At 43.1% G+C, this 23,228-nt stretch overlaps 2 protein-coding genes and 1 pseudogene across 4 annotated transcripts in view; 2 read left to right on the forward strand and 1 right to left on the reverse strand.

Moving 5' to 3' along the window:
- The window catches only part of tbc1d23 (TBC1 domain family, member 23), a gene marked incomplete at its 5' end in the record, with an annotated part of 12,522 nt that extends 1,968 nt beyond the window's left edge, over positions 1 to 10,554 (forward strand). The window contains 17 exons of one of the 2 annotated variants that reach the window (XM_083647969.1): positions 1,229 to 1,334; positions 3,104 to 3,308; positions 3,422 to 3,545; positions 3,666 to 3,790; positions 3,902 to 3,948; positions 4,036 to 4,139; positions 4,310 to 4,432; positions 4,575 to 4,667; positions 4,816 to 4,986; positions 5,138 to 5,180; positions 5,276 to 5,382; positions 5,476 to 5,618; positions 6,000 to 6,044; positions 6,871 to 6,959; positions 7,356 to 7,491; positions 7,622 to 7,816; positions 8,193 to 10,554. In XM_083647969.1, the coding sequence (XP_083504095.1) occupies positions 1,229 to 1,334; positions 3,104 to 3,308; positions 3,422 to 3,545; positions 3,666 to 3,790; positions 3,902 to 3,948; positions 4,036 to 4,139; positions 4,310 to 4,432; positions 4,575 to 4,667; positions 4,816 to 4,986; positions 5,138 to 5,180; positions 5,276 to 5,382; positions 5,476 to 5,618; positions 6,000 to 6,044; positions 6,871 to 6,959; positions 7,356 to 7,491; positions 7,622 to 7,816; positions 8,193 to 8,277 (1,941 nt within the window). In that variant the 3' untranslated portion in view covers positions 8,278 to 10,554. The remainder of the gene's footprint in view (positions 1 to 1,228; positions 1,335 to 3,103; positions 3,309 to 3,421; positions 3,546 to 3,665; positions 3,791 to 3,901; positions 3,949 to 4,035; positions 4,140 to 4,309; positions 4,433 to 4,574; positions 4,668 to 4,815; positions 4,987 to 5,137; positions 5,181 to 5,275; positions 5,383 to 5,475; positions 5,619 to 5,999; positions 6,045 to 6,870; positions 6,960 to 7,355; positions 7,492 to 7,621; positions 7,817 to 8,192) is intronic. The other variant, XM_083647970.1, reaches the window with a different exon arrangement.
- A 707-nt stretch (positions 10,555 to 11,261) lies between these two features.
- On the forward strand, positions 11,262 to 23,227 carry nit2 (nitrilase family, member 2). Its single transcript, XM_083647123.1, has 10 exons — positions 11,262 to 11,305; positions 14,133 to 14,251; positions 14,585 to 14,705; positions 15,278 to 15,366; positions 17,312 to 17,405; positions 17,492 to 17,566; positions 19,310 to 19,388; positions 20,092 to 20,190; positions 22,041 to 22,096; positions 22,651 to 23,227. The coding sequence occupies exons 1-10, from the start codon at positions 11,278 to 11,280 to the stop codon at positions 22,743 to 22,745; spliced, it is 855 nt and encodes a 284-aa protein (XP_083503249.1). The 5' UTR covers positions 11,262 to 11,277; the 3' UTR covers positions 22,746 to 23,227.
- Positions 16,024 to 16,932, reverse strand: LOC310786941 (protein YIF1A pseudogene; annotated as a pseudogene). The gene has a single exon. The product of its transcript is annotated as a protein YIF1A pseudogene (transcript).
- Position 23,228: the final 1 nt, after the last annotated feature.

The following is a 23,228-nucleotide window of genomic DNA, read 5'->3' on the forward strand; positions in this document are numbered from 1 at the left end:
TTAGTTTGTAGAGTTAGTAGTTATGTAAGCATTAGCAGTTGAATACAGCATGGTTTTAGCATTAGAAAAAATATTCAGAGATAAACGGCTTTTTGTGAAATTCGATAGAGCTGTCACTTTAACCATTCATTTTTGGCTCTCTCTCTCTCTCTCTCTCCCTCCCCCTCTCGCTCTCTCTCTCTCTCTCTCTCTCTCCCTTCCCCTCGCTCTCCCTCCCTCTCTCTCTCTCTCTCTCTCTCTCTCCCTCCCTCTCGCTCTCCCTCCCTCTCTCTCTCTCTCCCTCCCTCTCGGGAGGGAGACGCACTAGGTTTAATCCTAGTGAGAGGGGGAGAGGGAGAGAGAGAGAGAGAGAGAGAGAGAGGGAGGGAGGGAGAGAGAGAGAGCGAGAGAGAGAGAGAGAGAGAGAGGGAGAGAGCGAGAGGCAGAGTTGCTTCAACCCCTCCCTCTTCTTGGCTGCCGCGGCCGTCACAGTCTCAGTGCTTTTGCTGCTCTCCTGTGCCTGTCTGCAGGCTGCTGTTTGAGGAAGTCGGCATGGACTCGCTCGCTTCTTGGGAGTTTTGGTTGAGAGAAGCTTTTGCGATTCTGGTCATATTTATGCTGCGTGTTTCAAAGTGTGTTCCACCTGTAATGTATTATGTAAATTTGCAATCCCGCATCGCCAGCAATCAGTGCGAAAACGAGAGCGTTTTCCCCCAACCATTTTCATGAGAATGTAATACTGTAAAATCGCCTCGCCATTTCCTTGAATGGCTTTGCTCCCTTTTTCTTTGATTTCGCTCGTCTGGGGGAGCACTGTCAACACTTAGTGGGTCGGTAAAATAGATTATACACATTCAATACCTCCAATAATTGTACAGGAGACGTAAAAGGGATTGATCAACGCCCCACCGTCAAAAAAAAAAAAACGTTTTTTTTGACGTATCCATACGTCGCTGGCAGTCAAGCGCTGGATTTTTTTTGACGTATGCATACGTCGCTGGCAGTTAACGTGTTAAATGGCCACGTAACGCCATTTAAGATTTAACCATTTAACATTCTGGTTTTCTAACAATATTTTTTGTCACTGAACAACAATTCACAAATCTTAATATCAATCCATATCCCTTATCTCTATAGATTGGTCCAGTAGCTCAGCGTCAGTCTTATATCTGTGTTTAGCCAGCGGCCCCTGTGCCTCTTCGTGTGTGCACTGTTAGCAGTGATTCCTTGTTTCCCTGTGTATTGGCAGATCGCTCTTAATGTGTCCGGAAAGGGAGACAGCCTGGCTTCATGGGATGGGGTCCTGGACTTGCCAGAACAAACGCTAATTCACAACCGCAGCCAACAGCTGATTGGTGAGTAAATCATGTGCCTCTAATACCTTGACACATAGCTGAATGTGGAAAACAAAGGTTTTCTGTTGGAATGACAGCAACATGAGTGCGTAACCAGCACCAAATCACGAACAGTACTAGGGGGGGAAGAGGCTCCTGTGAACTGGATAAGCCCTTGTTCACACAGGATGCCGAACGTCAGTAGAATTGAAGCTTGAAGCAGGCACAAGCTGAACGGACGCCTAACCGTTACCACAAGAAGCCTTCTCTTTTCCTCTCAGCGCCTACTTGGCGCACATTGAACCCGCCCACAACTCCCATTGACTTCATGCCTGGCTTGACGCGTCACGCTTGGAAAATAGGCGTGAATCCTGAATGATCGCTTGAGCAAGGCGTGATCGTGGCTTCGGCGAGGCTTCAGCGTGACACGCGCACGGGTGGTGTGAACGGCCTCTCCTGTTAACAAGGATGCCTAAATGAAACTTGTGGGTTCAGCGTAGCTTGAGCTTAGGTTGAGCTTAGGTTGAGCGTTGCTTTGCCGTCCTGTGTGAACGGGGGCTAAGGGACATGCAGAAACCACAACATCCCTCCATGATCTGTTGCCAACAACCCGAGGCAGCTGTACTGTCAGAAAATTAAGAAACCAAAACAAGCTGTCTAAGTTTATGGCCAAAAACAGACTGAAAAACTCAACTCTGCATACCACAGTTAGGTTATTTAATCAAGCATCTTAAAAAAGCTTGTAATTTCTTTCTGTGAAGCAGGCGATGAGATGTTTGTATGTGTATTCTTCCATCTTCTTTTGTAAACTGTGGAGCAAGTAACCATTCATTACTTCCTCTTCATTCTGAAAAGACATGGAAGTACAGACACAAGAAGTGGATGTAGTGGGTAGAATTACAGTCCTCTTTTCATTAGGGGTGGGGGAAAAAATCGATTCACCTAAGTATCGCGATTTTTAATGTCACGATTTTTTTGGGTGCTTGCAGTCAGGCCACTCACTGAACAGCAGGCCAGGCGCCACCTACTGGTTTACTAGTGGTTTTATTACTTTATTAGTTGGTCTAAAGTAATAATTACACTTCAGGGTTAAAGTGGGTGCATCTCATTGTAAAATTGGACTTCAAACGGCCCAAATCTGGCTTCAAACGGCCCGAATTGGGCTTCAAACGGCCCAAATTTCACGCGCGTCGGCCCATATTGGCCTGGCCTGCTTGGTATCTAATGCCCGGCCTGAATTATGATCCCAGTCCGCCCCTGTTTTTAACTATATCGCCCAGCCCTACTCATGATATATAATATACAGTCTCTAGTGTATGATTAAACTTTTCCCATGTTCTAATCTAGTGTAAAAAAGCAAACAAACTGAAAAAAGAAAAGAAAAAAATAAACAAAAATCTCAATAAATCGTAATATCGAATCGCAATAATCGTAGAATCGCAATACTTAAGAATCGCAATATAAATCGAATCGGCACCCAAGAATCGTGATAGTATCGAATCGGGAGATAAGTGAATCGCCACAGCCCTACTTTTCATGTATATGTTAATAACAATGCTATACTCATTGTACTGGTGATACTGAACAGCTTTATCAGTGTGCATTATTTATATCTTTCTCTACTTCCTGATTTTCTGATTTTTTTTTCAAAATGCGGATGTTCACATTTGTGTGTGTGTGTGTGTGTGTGTGTGTGTGTGTGTGTGTGTGTGTGTGTGTGTGTGTGTGTGTGTGTGTGCCGTTTATGGAAAAAGGCTACTCACAATTCCTGTTTTGATTCCTGTATTTAGACCAGCTGGGAGTATCAGAGGAGGAGAGGAGTGATAGGGTCTGTGATGTGGAGTCGGTCATCACGTTCTACTGTAAGTCACGTAACATTACCTTCACCCCAGAGCTGGGCTGGCCGCACCTGCTCAAACCCCTGCTGGGGCTACAGCTGCCCCGCAGCGACCTCTACAACTGCTTCTACGCCATCATGAACAAATATATCCCCAGGTGAGCCATCATGACCGCCTAGCTTTTCCTCTTCCCTCTCATTCTCTCCCACTCCCACAGAGACACGACATGTACACGTGACTTGTAAGACTCGTCAAATGTCTCCATTTCAGGGACTGTGTGGCAAAAGGCCGCCCCTTCCACCTGTACAGGCTACTGTTGCAGTACCATGAGCCAGAGCTATGCTCCTTCTTGGACACCAAAAAGATCACACCTGACTCCTACGCCATCAGCTGGGTTTGTCTGCTTTGCCCTCTCACCCACTGGTTTCACAGTCACACCTCTTCCCTGTCAGCTCTTCCATGTTGTTGCCTGTTAATGCTGACAGTTGTGTCTGCGTTTGCCTGTCCCCTGTAGCTGGGCAGTGTGTTTGCCAGTCACTGCCTTCCTGAAGTCACCCTGGCCTTGTGGGACAACTACCTCCAGCAGGCTGACCCTTTCCTTATCTTCTTCCTTATGCTCATCATCCTCGTCAATGCCAAGTAGGTACCCGTCACTGAACGCTACACAGGAGAACATGATCGTACCTTCCTCATCTATTGTAAATGGCAGTGGTAAATGATTTGACTTGTCTATGTTTGATTCACCCTTAGAGAGACTATCCTTGCACAAGAAGGAGGCAGCAAAGAGAACATCGTCAGTAAGTTTGGCTTCTGACCCATTCATTTGTGAATCTGCTTGATGCCTCATTAAATGCTGGACTCAAACAAGGCTTTATTTGTCACAGAAATGCTAGAAGAATCGCCTTCTCTCCTGGAAGCTGAGGACATTGACGACTTGTTCTCTCTTGCCCAGTATTACTACAGCAAGACCCCTCTGTCACTCAGAAAGGTAAGGCACTATGTGTACTATAGGGTACAGAACCCTGTATTTGATACACATGGAGTACCGCTCAATAAAACCCAAGATTGTGAAGAATGAATGCTGGCAAAGAAGAGAGGAAGATAAATCATGGCACAGTAGCCGTAATGTCTATGGTTACTCTGTTTTTGCCCCGGTAGGAGAACCAGAATCTGTTTGGCAGCAGCTTGGTGGCTCTAAAAGAGGAGGACATGGACCTGAGTCAGGCGCTGTGTTTTCCCGTGTCAGTCCCCGAGATCCTGCAGGCCAACCAGCTGCAGCAGGCGAGTACCACTCTTACCTCACCCGAAACCAAGTACATTATTAATCATTCGCAAGTTAGCCGTATAAATCGCTGGAAGAGTTGGAGAGAAGGATATGCACCCTGTCAGGGAAATGGATTCAGTGTATTTTTTTGCTTTATAGGAGGGGGTACGCTTCTTTGTGGTGGATTGTCGGCCTGCAGAGCAGTACAACGCTGGGCATCTGTCCACGGCCTTCCACCTGGACTCTGACCTGGTGAGCGTTTGATAAGCTCACTCATGTAAAGGGATCTGAGTTGATGTTGTGAAATGACATGACAATAAAAGTGACGTGGCTTGTTGTTCATCTGTACGGTGTGTTTTATGTGGTTCTTTCCCCTTTCCCGTGGCGTTTCTCCTCACAGATGCTGCAGAACCCGTCTGAGTTTGCCCAGTCTGTGAAGTCTCTCTTGGAAGCGCAGAAGCAGTCTCTGGAGTCCGGCTCCATCGCCAGTGGAGAGCACCTGTGCTTCATGGGCAGCGGGAGAGAGGAGGAGGACATGTACATGAACATGGTGTTGGCTCATTTTCTGCAGGTTAGAGAAATGGGGGGAGAAAAGGACAAGTATCATTACCGGGCTCTGAGGCAACAACAGTTGTTGCAAGATTGATATAGTTACAAATAATATTCATGTACTCTATGCTAACTTCTCTAACTCTTTGCTAATTAAAGGCTTTCTTTTACAGAAAAACAAAGAATATGTCAGCATCGCAAAAGGTGGTTTCATGGGTGAGTAGGCTACTATGAGAATATTGCGATACCTCACAAATTTAGCTTGGATAATATAGGTGAGAACTCAAAACTCTGATATTATATGATTTCAGCTCTCCAGCAGCACCTTGTAGATATGAACATTGAGGGGCTTGACTCCTCGTACGTCCACTGGATCGTGAGCACCTCAGGATCTCACAGCAGCCTCAGCTCTGCTGATGTAAGTGTCCAGGGAGCTGATAACTTATTACATATAGTTCCTTTTTGGACCTCTTGAATACATTTTTGATGGATTTATTTTTTGACAACACAGGGAGAGTCCCTGAGCAGCCCGGGTGACAGCAAAGGGGTGAAGTCTTTGGTCAACAAAATGACGTTTGCCCTCAAGTCTAAGTCGGTGAACGTAAAGGAGAAGATGATCAGCTTCATGGAGAATACCGCCACCCCTGTAGACAGGTGAAGTCCTGGCTGAGCCTTAAATTATTTGTGACTGGACAACTGATACTTACGGCCACATAACAACATTCAATTATGTAGGATTCAATAGAATGCTGCGGACCTAGGATTTCCCCTCTATATTAAAACAAGGACATGCCTTTATTACAATTAACATACAATTCACTTATTAACATAAAGCCCTGGAACACACACTTCAACAACACTCTTGTCCTGCAATTTGTTGACGATCAAATCAGGGAATATGATCATTTTAGCTGTTGTAACTGACATCTATAAACAATTACCGTATATTTAGTTTGGTTGCAATTTTTCTTTAATTACTTGAAGCTTAATTTAAACATATCACCTCATCATACCTTGTGCCTTATTCCATGCTAGAATGTCTTTCAATCTGCCCTGGCCAGAGAAGGTGATTCCAGATCGGTAAGAGTTCCCCAGCATCAAGCTGTCTGTCACCAGCATGCCCACTGGCTGTTAGCCCCACACCAGTCTGGGGGATTGTCTGCTTTCAACCCAGTAGCCATGCAGTATGGAAACTTAGCCTGCACCACATTAACGCATGCTTAGTATCAGCATCTCTGCCTAAACCGTTCACTGACACAATAACAATACGCATTCACATGTGGGTAGGCTGTTTAAAAGATAAATGATGTTTTGTAAGATCTGTCTTCATGCTTTTACTAACAACGTTCAGCGCTACTATTGGGTTTTCAACATTGAAGCTGCTGTAGTCTTTGTCCTTTCTGCCAGCATTTGGTTGTTCTTCACATCCTCAACTCACTGCAGCTGTGTTCTCTTTCTAGGCTGAACAGATTTAGGGTGAACCGTCCTCGACTTGCTGTTTGCTTTGTACATTCTTTTGTAGTTGTAGTTTTGTAGTTTCTGTCTTTCCATTTTATTATTGTTCTTACAGCTGATAGCCGGGGCTATGCAAAATAGTTGAATCCACTATAAAAGTGTACATTACTCCAAATAGCCCTGGATATCATGGAGTAAAAAATACGCCGTTTTTCTCATAACCAAGTAGAAATGTCTCATTTAAACCTCGTCTTTGTCTTTAACAGCACAACCTGTTTGTATTGGGCTGTCTGGAGGCATCGCGTAGTGCCTTCATGCCATTGCTGTGTACATGTGTTCTTGTTGACTGACCTCACTGTATTTAATGTGATTATTCATCACGGACATTGATGTGTGATCAAGTCTTCTAAGTGTTCATGTTAGGCTCTAACTCCTCGCTTTCCCTCGTCAGGCATGTAAGCAGCAGTGACCGTGTCGGAAAACCCTACAGGGGGGTGAAGCCTGTGTTCAGTATTGGCGATGAGGAGGAGTATGACACCGGTAAGCCCCCACTGAATGCACCCACAAATGTGTATATTCAAAGTAATCCAATTGTATTTTTCTTCTTTGTATACTACTACATACTACTAAATATCCTAAGCCTGATTACTTTACATTTACACCTGATCACATGTTTTGAGGGCAAAATGGGGTGATATAAAAAGAAAGAAAAGATTTTTTTTTTATATTTATATATATATATATATATATATATATATATATATATATATATATATATATATATATATATATATATATATATATGTATATATATGTATATTTATAATATGCAAAAAGTGTGTGTGTAATGCAATGCAAGATGTTTTTATTTGACAAAAATAGGACAGTATATGGCTGTATAATGTAGAGCTGAATTGCCATCGTCTGTCTCCCCAGATGAGATTGACAGCTCATCCATGTCAGACGATGACAGGAAGGAGATTGTCAACATTCAGACCTGGATAAACAAACCGGACGTGAAGCATCACATTCCATGCAATGAGGTGAAGGAAACTGGTCACATGTTCCCAAGGTGAGTCGGAATAATTTCTTAAAAAATAAAAAAAATAAAAAGGATCCATTAGATGGTGTTTTAGCGGTGGAAAACCTGTGAATCTGTACATCTAACACTTGCTCTGTTGGGTGTCCCTTTGTTTTCCCAGTCACTTGCTGATCACAGCGACTCACATGTACTGCCTGCGGGAGATCGCCTCACGGAAAGGCTTTTCCTATATCCAGTCCAGACAGGCACTTAACTCTGTGGTGAAGATCACCTCAAAGAAGAAGCACCCAGAACTCATTACATTCAAGTTTGGCAACAACAACGCAGCTGGGGTGGAGATATCGGCAGTTGAGAGGTGCTTGTCTACACATGTGGAATCAGAGTCTGACTTCTTAGAGCATTTGAGATTTTAGCTTCCAATGAGATTGATTCATTATAGTGATAAAGGTTTACAAGCAGAAAATGCACCCATATCCACATAAAAACACTGTTACTGTCTTCACAAAGTTGCTCGCTCTTTAATTGCTGAAGAAGTAGCTCTAATATTTAACATTTTGACAATATCAGGGTTTCTTCAGGAGAGAATTGTCATAAGGCTTGCATGTGAAGACTGACTATGGGTAGATTTTCCCTTCCAATTGTAGCATGTAATTCGGCACAAGAGACAGGGAATAACTCCTATTTTCACTGTTGTCTCTCTGTGCTAACGGTTTCTCTTCCTCCACCCTCAGATATTTGATACCCAATGCAGGAGATGCCACCAAGGTCATCAAGCAGCAGATCATGAAAGTCTTGGACGCTCTGGAGAGTTCATAAAGGGCGGCAGGGGCGTCACAGCAAGCAGTGACACAAACTGTAAGGAAGAGTCACTCTGTCTGCTGGGAGTGAAACTTTCCCCGCTCTCCCCCACCTGTCCTCCCTCCTGGACAGACCCATGAGGGAGGACCCAGTGCTGACTGTGTTGGGACGCAGGGGCTCATCACTGACTGAAGACCTGTGGGACGGGCTGTGTGTGTGTTGAAATGCTTAGGTGCTCCACAATCCAACCGTTCTCTGGCTCACACTCTGTTAACAAACTACTGGTTATGTTTGGAGTATTTTCTCTTTCCTTTTGGAGTATTACAATGCAGCTCCACTCTGGCGATCTCCCTCTAGCCTTAAAATGTTCCATTTATCTACCAGTGGCAAACCTGTTAAATCATTATCTACATGACTGACATCGGAACAGTGGTTGACCAAACGGTTTTTCCTTGGACTTGTGCAATCTCACTTTTACCCACTTGTATGGCGGCATAGACCTCAACGGTCACGTGACTTTCCGTGATGTCTCCAGCCCCGGAAGAGAATTCCCCATTCATTTTCTCCATAGACATTTCAAAGAAAACTGATATAAATTTAAAGGCTGGAACCAAGCCAACCAGTGACATACTGAAAAATACAGCCAGGCTTGTTTTTTGGGTTTTCTAGTAAAACTCGTTATATATGGATTTTTCAAAATGTCTATGGAGAAAATGAATGGGGAATTCTCTTCCGGCGCAGGAGATGTCACAGAAAGTCACATGACTGTTGAGCTCTACTGGCGCAGAACACTATTGCGGTCCCATCATGTTCCTTAATTTGCCTTTCATTCAGACAAAGTGTGGAGAGTAGGTATTGAGATTAGATGCATATTTCATTGTTCTAGTGAGGAAGGGAGCGTGAGTCACATACTGCCGACTCAAACTGAGAAGATGCACATCCCAAACAGCAGCGGTGGCACGTAGGCAGATTTCCTACCGCAACAACTGTTTTTGATACTTTATTTTCCAGCACACAGCCTTAAATACAAGTTATTTGAGGATGTTTATAAATACAAGTATGTATTGTATATATTGTGTAAACTGCTCTATATCAGCACAGACCTTTGCAACGTTGGTTTGAAAGCATATCCAGATAGTTAAGAGTATGCGGTTGAAATGCAACCGGCTTTTAAACCAGATCTCACACACATGGCATTGAAGTTCCCCTGTTTCGAGACTAAGCAGTGATTCTTATACAGAGTTTCTGGGAAATTATTTATTCTCTGCTTTTACATTTATTGAATTAACCTTTCATCTCATACCAGTTTTGTGTAGCTAACATTGTTCATAGCCCCCTCTAGACAACATTAGTATTATAAAAGGTGCTCTGGTGATTGTATGTATTGAGCCTGAGCACATCCTTGATTTTTTTTTAAACCCATTCAGATTCAGTATGTGAATGGTTACACACACACACACAATTTATCTGGGTGATAATATCCAGGTGAAATGACCCATTGTTTTTCATAAAACTGACATCCTTTGTGATTGTATGAGAGTAATAGGAACAGTAACTTAAGCCACACCATGCTAATTACTAGCTGTTGAAAAAACATTTCATAAAAAAGGGTAAACAATCCCTCTTGTCTAATATGAGTGGAATCTAACCTGCTTTGCTAGATTGTCCTCTAGTTTGCTTGCCAGTGTTGCCTTTGGCCTCATGCCTGTGATGTGTGATATTGGCACCAGCATCACAGCAATACTGCTCCTTGTAATCTTAAATTGTGTTTTGGACTCTCGCTTTCTTCTTCTCTTCACTAGCATTCATATCCAGTTGCGTAGGCAGTTTGGGTGTTAAGGCTCAGTAAATATCTCTGAATTGACGTGTCCCCTTCCTGGCCCATCTGAAACTTGTCCAGAGAGGGTTGAATGCCTTCATACCTTCAGACGGTGTGAGGAGATCTCTGAATAAAACAAGGCACATTTGCAGTGTGTGGACCACATTACAACTTGAATCAAGATTGATTATGAATCTGGTTGTTCTCTCCAGGCATTCATAGCATCCCTGTGTAATTCATGCATTGTGTTGTAGTTTGTGGTTTGTTCAGTATTCTGCTCAATGGAACATCCTTGATTGGTAAATGAGAACGTCTTAATTGATGCATTGCTCTTTAACATCATTGGCAAAGGATGCCACAGATGTCACCACTATTCAAAATGCAACATTTAAGTTTGCAAATTCTCCTGTATATTTTGCACCTTACTGTACTATTATTTTCTAACAATTTTTGTTTTTAATAAATGGAGATTATTCAACTGCATATGTGGACAAATAATTATTCAAACCATATCATTTTTGTTAACTATACATGACTATTGGCGTGATTATTCTAACCACAATGTATGTACCTGCATGGGCATTTTATAAAGGCTTCCAGTAGTTCCACACACACGTTAAATCAGTCTATAGACTGATGTCTGTTGAGTATAAATATTAATTATTTACACCGTGTACTTGTTTATAGCAGGTAACCCTGCAATCAAGGAGGTTTTGCTGCTGAGATTCTTTGACCAATAAGAAGACTTTATTCTCGCACAGAAACTGGATTGGTAGCAGAGGACCCGCCCCTGATGACGCTGCATAGCTGCTACACTTCAGAATAAAGCCACTGAACCTAACGAATAAATAAATAAGCACGTTCACTTCAGTACTCAAGTTTATGTTCGCCAGAATCGCCAAAGCGCAAAAATGTCTAGTTACTTCGCCCAACCTGCAGTTATCATGTGCAGAGATTACCCCGCTAGCCGGGCGCTTCTCGCTCATACTGAGCATTAGCTTAGCTAATTATCTAATGCTCAGTATGAGCGAGAAGCGCCCGGCTAGCGCGATAAGTGCAGAGAGAACTATGGTCCTACCCATGGATTGTATAGTCCTACCAAAATAGACTTTTATTTTGAAATTCTGACTGCCACCCGGAATTACATGTCCTTCTTTGCTTGAACTCTGCTTGAACTGTGCTTCTTCTCTTCTGCATACATGTCGACTTTGGCAAGAGCGATGTCAAGTAAGTAAGTTAAATGTGTCATCCTTGCAATGTACGTTATTATTATAGCTACAGCCAGGTTTATGTAAGTTACAACTGTCTTTTACTGATGTTGCACAAGAACTGGCGTGCTGACAAGACAACAACGCTAACTTATCGTATTGCATGCAATTCAGTCCCCCGACACTTTTTCTCTCAGACCCAAATCTAAGAATATCTTCATTGTATACCGTATATGATTTTGTGCACAATACCATGACTGTGTGTACGTTCATGAAAGTATAGCCTCAACGCGAGACTCATCAGTCATTCTTCCTTCTGAAGAAAGAATCAGAAGGAAGAATGACTGATGAGTCTCGCGTTGAGGCTAATGAAAGTAGAGAAATAACTATGATCAAAACAAAAGTTATTCTTCTAACGTTACATTCTCAAATCGTTTTAACTTCTTGTAAATGCATGTTTGCTGGGGACCCATTGGAACCTGACCCTCAGGCGCTTCTGACAGCTCATCTGATGGCTCGCTGGGGAAGCGCCCTCTTCAACCCTATCTTTCCCCCTCTTGACTACTGCAACTCACTCCTCCACGGCATAACTGCCAGCCTCATCATCAACACACTCCACAACTGGTCCAGAACGCAGCCGCCCGACTCCTCCTTACCCCACCAAATCCTGGCACCTTCTTCTTTTTGTTCAATGGCGGATTGCAATCTTTGACTAAATCTTGTCACCACATCACCCCAGGCAGTCCTAAAAGAACTTCACTGGCTTGGCTTCCCATCTCATTCTGGATCAAGTTCAAAATCTTGGTCATCACTTACAAAGCCCTTCACCAAGGGCTTTGGTGAGGGCTTTCTCTCCCCCTACCAACCCTCCCAGTCAAGTCACTCAGGCTCAGATCCACCTCAGCTGACCTCTCCACCACCCCCAAGTCCGACCTCCATAGTTTTTGGGACAGAGCCTTCTCTCGGGCAGCTCCCAGGCTCTGGAACTCCCTCCCCCAAGAAATCAGAAACTCAGAACCCCTTACAGTTTTCCAGTCCTGCCTCAAGGCCCATCTCTTCTCCAGCGCCTTCTCTTAGCCCCCCTCCCCCACACACCCTCCCCCCTAAGACCGCCACTGTGCATGCTGTGTGGTGTCAGGCCCCAAACACTGACTAGTCGGTATTCGTAAAACCTTGTCTTTTAACAATAAATGAAATTTTTTAAGCAACTAGTTTGTTCCCTCTGACCCTACCGAAACCTCCAGAATGCAGAAATAAGGTCAGTTTAATGCTGATAGTGATACAGGATCCCACAAGTTTTAAGTAAGGTACGGTAAGAGGGCGCTTTTCCATTGAGTGACGTTAAGAACCACTGCAATATAATGTTACTGTTCAGCCCAAATTCATGATTACTCCCCAGTCTCCAATGAGTGTCGAGTAAAGTTAGCCTACTGTACAGGTCGCTGACATGCTGCAGCTTGCAGGTTTGACTCATAATTGGGATAAAACGTGTCCTCTCTCTCTCTGCTAGCCTCAGAATTCGACTATTCATTCTTGTTTCACTCTTATCATAGTCTCACACAAGCATGCTGGATTTTCACTGAGGTTTTATATTATTGTATGTAGTTTTTCCAATACCGAGCCTGTAATTTCTGTTCTTCCGGATGTGTAATTAGGGGGTCCACCCATAGCCACAGCAGAGATGGCGCTGTTTCCCCGCTGGGAAGTGGATGAACAACGGCCATTTTCAATGGAAAAGACAGGCCGAGACAGGCTCTGGCATGACAAAAACGGCTTTGTATTGGAAACTATGTAATATTTAAGAACACAAATAGCCCGGTTCGACGGACAACAACTTTGGGTTTAAGGCAAGTGCTGTTTTATTGTGATTGCTACATGTATGAAAAAGTAGGTCCTTTGGGGATGGAGCCCGCAGTGAAAATCCAGGGTGCGTGAGACTATGATATCAGACTTCAGACTTCAGACTTCAGACAACTTTTATTAATCCCAGAAGGGCAATTCAGTTTCACAGCCTACCCAATACCTTCAAAGCTCACAGTGAGCTACAAACTTCAGACATGACAGGACGTAACGTAAGAGCATGACATGACATAAACAAACAAATAAACAAACAAATAATGTCAGAGATAACAGATCAGACTCATATAAACATGAACAAGAAATAAAAAGTATACATATATTTCTATATGTAAAGACATGAGAACATGTATAAAAAATAAAAATATATATATATATGTATGAGCAAGCCTAACCTGTTCGTCACAGACAGGATACGTACAGCCTGTTGTGCGCTCATACTGTATGAGTGAAGGCATTCACTTAAAATGACTACTGTCTGTGTTTAACAGCCTGACAGCTGAAGGAAAGAAAGACTTGGAGTACCTGTTCGTTCTCCTAGGGGGCGCATAGTAGCGCCGGCCTGAGGGCATCAGAGCAAATTCACTGGACAAAATGTGGCTAGATTGTCTTATGATCTTTTTTGCCTTCTGTACCACACGTTTCTCCCAGATGGAGCACAGGTTATTCTGCTGGACTCCAATAATCCTGGAGCAGACCTTGACTATAGCGTTTAGGCTATTCCTGTCCTTCACAGACAACACGTTGAACCAGCAAATAAATGAAAAAGTTAAAAGACTTTCAATAAAAGATTGATAAAAATTACAAAGAATGGTGTCACAGACATTAAAGGAACTGAGCTTCCGCATTAAGTGGATTCTTTGCTGACCACGCTTGACAATAGACTCTGTGTTCGCCTCAAACTTGAGTTGAGAGTCGAACACTGTTCGTTTGATATGACTGAAACGAGATTGAATAGTCAAATTATGAGGCTATCTCTCTCTGTGCAGACTTCCGCCTGGCCGTGCTCCAGCTGCAGGTGACAGGCATCAAGACAGACAACCTGTCCCGGGCCCGGAGGTTGATAAAGGAGGCTGCCGGGCAGGGCAGTAAGGTGGTGGTTTTACCGGTGAGTGTCATCACTTTCGACCAGACCTCCAGTTAGGTCGAGTCCTACATAATGCGGCCTTCAGGTCATATTGGAAGAAACAGAACCCGATGAAGGCGTTCATGTGTTTTAAAGGAATAGTTCACCCAAAATGAAAATGAATCATGAATAAACCTAATCAAAATACTCCAAACAGCTGCAGCATGATTGCACTGTTTGAGTCCTCTGAGTCAAGTCCTCCCAAGTCATAAAATTCGACTCCCTCAGATCTACCAGACTGCCTGCTGCTGTGATGGCAAAATACCATCAAAATGATGCTCTCTCACCTATCCCGATATCCATCACTCTCTTCAGGAGTGCTTCAACTCTCCCTATGGAACCAGCTTTTTCCCTGAGTATGCAGAGAGGATCCCCGGGGAGTCCAGCCAGATGCTGTCGGAGGCAGCCAAGGAGAATCAGGTGTACCTGGTGGGAGGTAGGGACATGTGTGTGGCTGCCTTCACTGTCCCACCCGCAGCTCCAGGATGCAATTTATTTTCTCCTAATATGGGCCTGGGATGACCCACCCCACTCTGCCCCTGATTGGCTTACCCTAACCCTTTACGCTAACCCCAATCAATCGTCACTCCTCATGCCTAAACCCAACCAATCACCACTCCTCGTGCGTAAACCCAAACTCCTTGTGACTAAACCCAACCCAATCAGAGGCAGAGAAGGGCATGTCATCCCGAGCCTATCCCGAGGGGGGAGAGAAAGAAAGAAAAATGCCTCCAGCATGGGAAAAAATCTACCCTAAAACACTGCTGGAAAACTGTTGTTCAGTGGTCTATATTTCTTATTCTTATAACTAACTGGCCGAATGTAGACAATGTGATGTTGAGATATTTCCAGTGGTGCTAAAATGGAGTTTAATGAGACAAAAATGATCAACTATAATAACGTCAGCAGTATACATCAGTTTTTTTGTGACGTTCAACAATCATACTCGAATACATCATAAAACAGGAGAGAGAGAGACCAAATCCTCCACTATGTTGCACCATACAGGATCCATCCCTGAAGAGGATGGGGGGAAGCTGTATAACAGCTGTCTGGTGTTTGGCCCTGATGGACAGCTGATGCTCAAACACAGAAAGGTATGCGTTAATGAATGATGATGCATTAATTAGGCATAGAGCTCAAACACATGTCTGCAGTTTGTGAAAATATCTCACTGAGAAAAGGTATACTATTGTAGCAGTTAGGGATGTTCATTTTGAAAAATTTCCATAATTGAAAATCGGGGAAAATTAATGATCAATTATCGATTATCGATCATATTAATTATATATATATATATATATATTTTTTTTTTTTTTACAAAATGAATGCCTATGGCAGAAAATACGAAAGACAACGTGTTCTCCTCAATGAACTCTTGATTTCAATGTGTCTCCTCTCCAACACTGCTGTCCCCGGCGCATGCCGGTGTGAATTCCCCATGTTTAAAACAGTTTTGTTGGCACAAAGGCCCGTGCCCAGCCAGAAAACTAGAGACTATATGAAGCTCCACCTCACGTTAGTCGGCTGTGCAATGGAGTGGGGCGAGGAGGAACGAATTCCACCCAAACCTAGTCCGCAAAAAAATAAAAATGGTAATAATAATAACAAAATCGATAAAAATTCCACATGATCGATTCCATTCCTTAACGATCAATTATCGATTTTCGATAACTGATGAACATCCCTAGTAGCAGTGTAGGTGTTTTATTGAAACTAGGCATCCAAGACACAGGGTGACACACACCTCACGGTCACCTGACCAGGTGCGAGGTTAACCAGTATATAATGATTGGCTGAAAGGCAGCAGTTGCCACGATGATGTAAAGGCGTAGACGAGGTTTGGCACTTGCCCCCATGGAGCAGGAGGAGAGGGGGGAAAGGATCTTCATCTTCAGAGAGCGAACAGTAAAGAACATCAGGGCACAACAGGACCAGGCAAGAGCCACAAAATAACCGCCACTGCCGAACAGTAAGCCACACAGTACTGTGAAGATCATCCCAACATATTTGTATCCGCTGTAGGCGATGAGATCAAAGGGGGAGAGGTCAGTGTTTACTTTCAGCAGGTACAAACTGAGCAGCATCACCAAGACCTCAATGATGACCCACACAAGAGACGTTCTGGCACACAACCCAAGCACCTCTGGACTGAACCTTTTTTGAATGCCGAGGGCCATTCCAGCAAATAAAATGTAGGTAATGAAAGCCATTGTTGGTATGTAAAGATCCAGTTCATTCACATCACGACTTGGTGTCAGTGGAGTGTCCCGATGGTAACCAACTTCCCAGTCCTGATATGGGAACATGAGAAGCATAAGTTTCTTTATGACATATCTGGTGTCAACAGCAAAGAAGTATTCCAGTTTGTTCACAGACATGAATCTGCTGATCCCTTTGTTTACCATATCCTTTCCCTGGTTGGCCAAGGAAGAGCCATACATCATTGCCACATTTGCCATTGGGTTGGCAAACATGTTGTTCACCTCCTGAGGGCCACCTGAATGTCCTCCCATATTGTACCCAGGAATGTAGGATCCCTGACTGTTCATTGGTGGTGTTGAGGAGCTGATGTCCTCAAACAGGATCTCCTGTGGGGGGAGCTCAGCTGTGCAAGGTCTTGGCCGCTTTGTTGCTCGACACCGATGCTTTGGAAGGACCATTCTAGCAATCACTGCGACGTTAGTCCTTCCTTCTTGAAGCTACTTGGTCCTACTTATAGCCTCTGCAGGGAAAGATTTATGACATCACTGATGATGTCACAATGTGTATGACATGATCAGTGTCTGTCATAAATCACTTATGATATCACGAAATTGGAGTCCAAGAAGGAGAAATAGAGGGACAGAATGTAGGGAAACAGTGGATGAATAAATCCAGGAGGCAGTAATGCAACATAAAGGATGCCAACTGCCACAGAAGAAGAACTTATGTATAGAATGGGTGATGTCACCAATGATGTCACTCGAACACAGTGAGTGATTTCAGCAGTGATGTCATTCAAACAGGTTTCCTCTTCCTTCTTCCGTTTGTCTCATTAAGATTCATCTGTTTGACATCGACATTCCGGGAAAAATCCGCTTCCAGGAGTCGGAGACACTGAGCCCAGGCAGCAGTCTGTCGGTGTTTGAAACACGTGAGTTTCTGTCTGACTCCGACCTGCTGTTACCCTGGAGCTGGATCAGAACGACGTTTATTCTTCTGTGTCTCTGCCTCTTTCAGCCTTCTGTAAGGTTGGAGTTGGGATCTGCTATGACATCAGGTTCGCAGAGCTCGCACAGCTCTATAGTAAAAAAGGTAAGTTGGGGCGAAAGACTGCTATGTGACAATGACTTTATGTTAGAGGGGTAGTAAACATAACAATTGTGTATTTTGCGATCAAAACATAATTTGGTACACTTATAGTCAAATGCATTCCAAAAAGAATTTGGTAGGGAGGCATCATGAATTTAGGAGGGGGGGGGACAAAATATATATATATATATATATATATATATATTTTTTTTTTTTCTTTTTTTTTTTTCTTTTTTTTTCAGCCACAGCATCTATTTAAAAACCTCATTCCAGATGCCACTTGATTGGACAGAATCCTCACTATGGCTTTCCTCCACTGGGGACGGTCTATGGCCATCTCCTGGTCAATGCTGACCGTAGCATGTCAGCCAACATGGTCATCTGCCAGGTCTTCTTTGGCTGGCCAATGTGGGTCTTGTCCCCTCTAAGTTTATCATTACTTTCTTCACCCAGTAATTTGCTTCCTTCTGTACGTGTCCGTACCATCTCAAGTCTGCCTCTCCTCACCACATCTGCCGTGTTCTCCACTCCCATCCTCTGCCTAAGTTCTGCGCTTGTCTTTCTCTCCCTCAGTGACACATCCATCTAATCATCCTCATCTCCACTCTGTCCAGCTTCTCCACATGCTCCACCTTCAGGGCCCACGTCTTACTTTCGTATATCATACGCAAGCTGAGAGTACACTTGCTCTTTCATCTTCAGGATGGGGCCTTGGATGTTAGGAAAGGCATGAGTTCCCTGAACTTCTTCCATCCACTCCGCACTCTTGCCGTCACCACCCAATGGCAGCCTATGATAATTGTAGATAGAATAAAGTTGTGTTGACTAATCTGATATGGATGATATTGGTGCCAAATACATTTCTTGTGATGAGGAATTACAATTTTGAACTTTAGAATTGCTCATAAGCGTCCTTTTATCTCAGAATTCAAGACTCAAAATAAGTGATTGCCATAACTGCCCAACCTCTTGAATTGTGAGATAGAGGGAAGCTTTAATTTTGAAGTTCAAATTTGAATTCCTCATCATAAAAATGTATAATTTGACACAAAGATCATCCATATCAGAGTAGTCTACACCAGTGGTTCTCAAATGGGGGGTCCGAGGAACCCCAGGGGTCCTTGAGGGGGTTCCAGGGGGTCCCCAGCCAAAAGGGGGGTGATTTATTTTCACTATAATTCCATTCATGAGTAACACAATGACTATTTTGGTCATGGGTTTTATACACTTTCTGTAATAAAACATCTAAAAGCATCAATCTTATTATCATATGGGGGACCGTGGGACAAAATCCTATCAAATGGAGGTCCTCCAAATGGAGGTTTTTGCTGAACCCGGTAGGGCTGGCTTAGAAGAGTCTCAGGGGCGTAATCCGCTTGAAATAGGTGTAAAAGCCCAAACTGATTAAAAATGCCCCATATAAACATGTCAATCGATTTACATGTGTCGGCGCATGTAAACACCAGATCGTATTAATCACATCCCATGTAAACACTTGCCCCAAAATCTTCAAAGCGATTGATTTCAATCAGATTGAGGAAAAAGCGTACATGTAAAACGCAGCTACTGAGTAGCGGCAGTCTGGTTCATTCATGATGTCAATTCCTTTTGGAATTTAGAACGTGTACCAAATTATATGCTTTTATCACAAAATGCACAATTGGTATGGAATTTCTAGCTTAGCTTCCCCTCTATGTGTGTTGATTGTAATAAATCTAGTTGATTGGCTTGTCCATCTGTCCCCAGGCTGCCAGCTGCTGGTGTATCCAGGAGCCTTCAACATGACAACTGGGCCGGCCCACTGGGAGCTGCTGCAGAGGGGAAGGTCAGCTCCGAGACTCAAAAATAATTTCAGATTTTAATGGAAACATTTATATTTGCTTTTGGAAAAATATTCACGTACAGTACTCAGTATCTTCAGTAGAGGTTGACACCAACAACATATTCCAAACTCTGTTCAAGCATGCTGAGGCTTAGTGCATCTTACACCCCCAAATGTAAATGTGGTTCAATGAAGGGACCTAATATTATCTATGCATCTATATAAGAGGATCAGGGAGGGGAAAAAGGTTCCAGACCTGTAACCTAAATAGCCTACATTTTGAGTCTGACTAACTGATTACACCACTATGCTATTACTGGTAGGCATAATTGAAATACTGTATTAAAGCTTCACTTAATTACATGTTAACAAATAATACCACATGCATTTTGAAATCCTTTTTCCATCACAAGAAAATGTGTAAAATGTTAGGGATAATACTTTGAGGAGATTATATTAAGAATTAGTTTACAGCTCCAATACCAAAGGGGGCACTGTGGTTCTGTGTATAGCGATGATGATAGGTGATAGGTATGAAGTGCTGAATGTCCTCAAGGATATACAGTATTGTGGCTTTTCGCAATCATCTTCTCTCTTCAGTATGGTTTGATTACGTCAGATTGTTTTGGCTGTACTTACCCGTTGTATAATTGGAACTGAATCATAAATACCTGTGCCCTTTACTTGTCTTTTTCTCCTTTTGAAGGGCCCTTGATAACCAAGTGTATGTGGCCACAGCATCGCCTGCGAGAGACGAAACGGCTTCCTACGTTGCCTGGGGTCACAGCACTGTGGTGAACCCGTGGTAAGAGCTGCTTATTATGTTGCTTTATCCATTGACCTGCTCATATTGCGTGCGACTGAGCAGTATGCAGCCTAGAGACACGGAAGGGAGAGTGAGTGCCAGCAACCAAACAAAAGTAAAGAGAGAGAGGGAAGCTGTGTGTGTGTGTGTGTGTGTGTGTGTGTGTGTGTGTGTGTGTGTGTGTGTGTGTGTGTGTGTGTGTGTGTGTGTGTGTGTGTGTGTGTGTGTGTGTGTGTGTGTGTGTGTGTGTGTGTGCGCGTGCGTGTGTTGTAACAGTCACAAATGCCTAGATCCTATGTTTTGGGAACATTATTTGGTTGCAATAACATAGCCTGGGTAAACCCAGCCCCCACGTGACCTGCTCTCAGACAGACCCTGCTCACTAGTCACTAGGTAGTCAAGTCAAGTCAAGTTTATTTGTATAGCACATTTCATACACAGAGGCAATTCAAAGTGCTTCACATAAAATGGTTGACAGGAAAAGAAAAGAAAAGAAGAGAGTAAAATGGACATTTAAAAGCATCACAACAAAACTTAAAAAAAAAAAAAAAAAAGTATAAAAAGTGCATTAAGCAACTTCATTAGTAGTGACTGAGAGCAGGTCTGAGAGCAGGTCACGTGGAGGCTGGGTTTACCCAGGCTAGCAATAACATATTGGTCCACTGCGTGGCACTCCTTGTTTTGTATTGGCATTACGGCAACAAGTATTTTACATTACTCTTCTTCTCAAGTCTGCCTCCATGCAGTCTATATGCAAGATGCAGCAAGAACAGTCTTCTCTTCAGTGACAAGTTGGTGTGTGTAAACTATAGCCTATCGATCTACATGTATGTGAGAGATTAGTGCCGTAGAGACCAGGCATACAATATGGTCGACAAAAGTGGTAAATAAACAGTCCGTGTGTGAAATCCCACAACTGCCGTGGCTAAGTGGCTTTGAGTCTGTCATGTTAGCTGGCTATCCAGGAGGCTAATAACAGAAGCTACACAACACCACCAAACCTGTTACAGTGTGCGTGTGCGTGTGCGTGCACGTGCGTGTGTGAGAGTGAGTGATGATACTTTCAATGTGTCACATGCAGCAGCAGCCAACCAGTATCGTGTCCTCCAGAGTGGATTTAAAGGGATGACACCCAAGAATCCATGTTATTTCTGTGCCCCAGGACAGTTCAGTCAATGTTTTTGAGAACTTGCCCCATTTTTTCTTAAAGTAACAGCTCACCCTAAAATCCAAAATACATATATTCCCTCTCACCTGTAGTGCTATTTATCCATCTTTATCGTTTTGTGTTAGTTGCCTGAGTTTTGGAGATATCGGCTGCAGAGTTTCTGCCTTCTCTCCAATACAATGGAACTGGATGCCACTCGGCTTGTGGTGCTCAAAGTGCCAAAGAAATACATTTGAAAAACTCAACAGCAATGACTCTTTCCAGAAATCATGATCCCGTTACTCAAGATAATCCACACACCTTGTTATGAGCGGTTTCATGGAGGAACTATTCCACACAACAGTAGTTGAACCTATACAGTAGTAGTTGAAGAGGGAGTCTATTGCGTTAGCTCTGCCTACCCTCTCTAGGGTGTCTCCACAGACACCTAGTTCATAAATTCTGCAATACTGAAAATGCAACACCTTCCATCAATGGGCCATAGGCTCAATTATGATTGTGTTAACTCAGTCGGCGATAGATAGTGATTTAACAGACGTTTATTTACATGATAATCTTTGAGATTATCACTGTAAACTTTTAGTTTCCTATGGTGACTATTGACCAACCACATCCCCTGTCTGTGGCTGTTATTCAGTGTTAGACTGAGTATATTTGTGATTTTTGCATTCTGTTGTTGCAGGGGAGAGGTAATCTCTAAGGCCGGATCAGAAGAAACTGTTGTTTATGCCGATATCGGTGAGTGTCAGTGTCATCGGTGAGTGTTTGCTTCTCTCTCCAGGCAGACAGTATTGATCAGGAAGGTTGTACAGTAACTACAGACTGAGCTCTGTGCAAGATATTCAATGCTGAAAACTATTAAACATAGACCCTCATTTCTGATCTCTACAATTAAACTGCTCACACACAGTTGAAGAGATTTTGATGAAACTTTGGGGAATTATGCATCCCACCTCTTTGTTGTGACGTTGGAAAAATTACATTGAAATTATGCATCTCTCTTCTGCACTCAGGTGTTTTCAAAATTACATGAATAGGCCCAAGTGGGGCACTACAATTACAGGTCAAAACAAAGTGACACGTTAGATAATGCATGCGATTGCATTAGCTATGCAATCGCATGCAGGTAATGACATGTTTACTGTTGCTTATTTATAAGTGGAAACATGGTTTGAGTCTGCAGATAAGACAGAGGGGTGAGGAGTGAAAGCAGCAGATTACAAATTGAATCGATGTTTACGGAGTACCAGACACTCTTCTCATTCTCTTATTTTCTTATCACCTGTTCTCAGACCTGCAGTATTTAGCCGACGTCCGCCAGCAGATCCCCATCACAGCCCAGCGTCGTGACGACATCTACTCAGTGAATGCCGTGCAGGAAGGCTGAGCCCAAACCTCGTGACCTCCAGAGAGACAGAGGTGCAAAGACAAACTATGCTACGGATCTCAGCTGCATCAAGCCGTCCCAAGACTCTTAATTGTGGGAACTGGAGATGCAGTTGGGATTAATTGTCACTAATCGACTGTTGATGCCCAAATCATTTGAGCATACTGACATTGCTCACTTGGATGAAAGTGTTGTCATTGCTTCAGTTGATCTGAGTGAAACAGTTTTACATTGAATTGATTTGTGTAATGTTTTCAACATGATATAAGAAGCACAAACAATTCTTAGTGGAATCACATTCATATCTGAAAGGATTTAACAGCAATCATTCTCTATTATTTGGTCTTTTATCAATTTTGCTGTCTTGTGTGTAAGAAAGGAATATTATTGAGTGTGGCTTCAGAGATTATCTCTTAAGATGTAAAAAATATTTCACTCTACATTGTGACATGTTCTGTCTTGATAAAACAACAACAAAAACAA

Source organism: Poromitra crassiceps, assembly GCF_964638095.1.
Source record: "Poromitra crassiceps genome assembly, chromosome: 12".
Taxonomy (NCBI): Eukaryota; Metazoa; Chordata; class Actinopteri; order Beryciformes; family Melamphaidae; genus Poromitra; species Poromitra crassiceps.

What these genes read in the sequence shown, in the direction of transcription:
- nit2 (XM_083647123.1), top strand. Translation starts at nt 11,278, where the DNA reads ATGTCGACTTTGGCAAGAGCGATGTCAA. An exon ending in TCAGGTGTACCTGGTGGGAG is followed by an intron (nt 14,706 to 15,277) that starts GTAGGGACATGT and finishes TGCACCATACAG; the next exon opens with GATCCATCCCTGAAGAGGAT. An exon ending in ACAGCTCTATAGTAAAAAAG is followed by an intron (nt 17,567 to 19,309) that starts GTAAGTTGGGGC and finishes ATCTGTCCCCAG; the next exon opens with GCTGCCAGCTGCTGGTGTAT.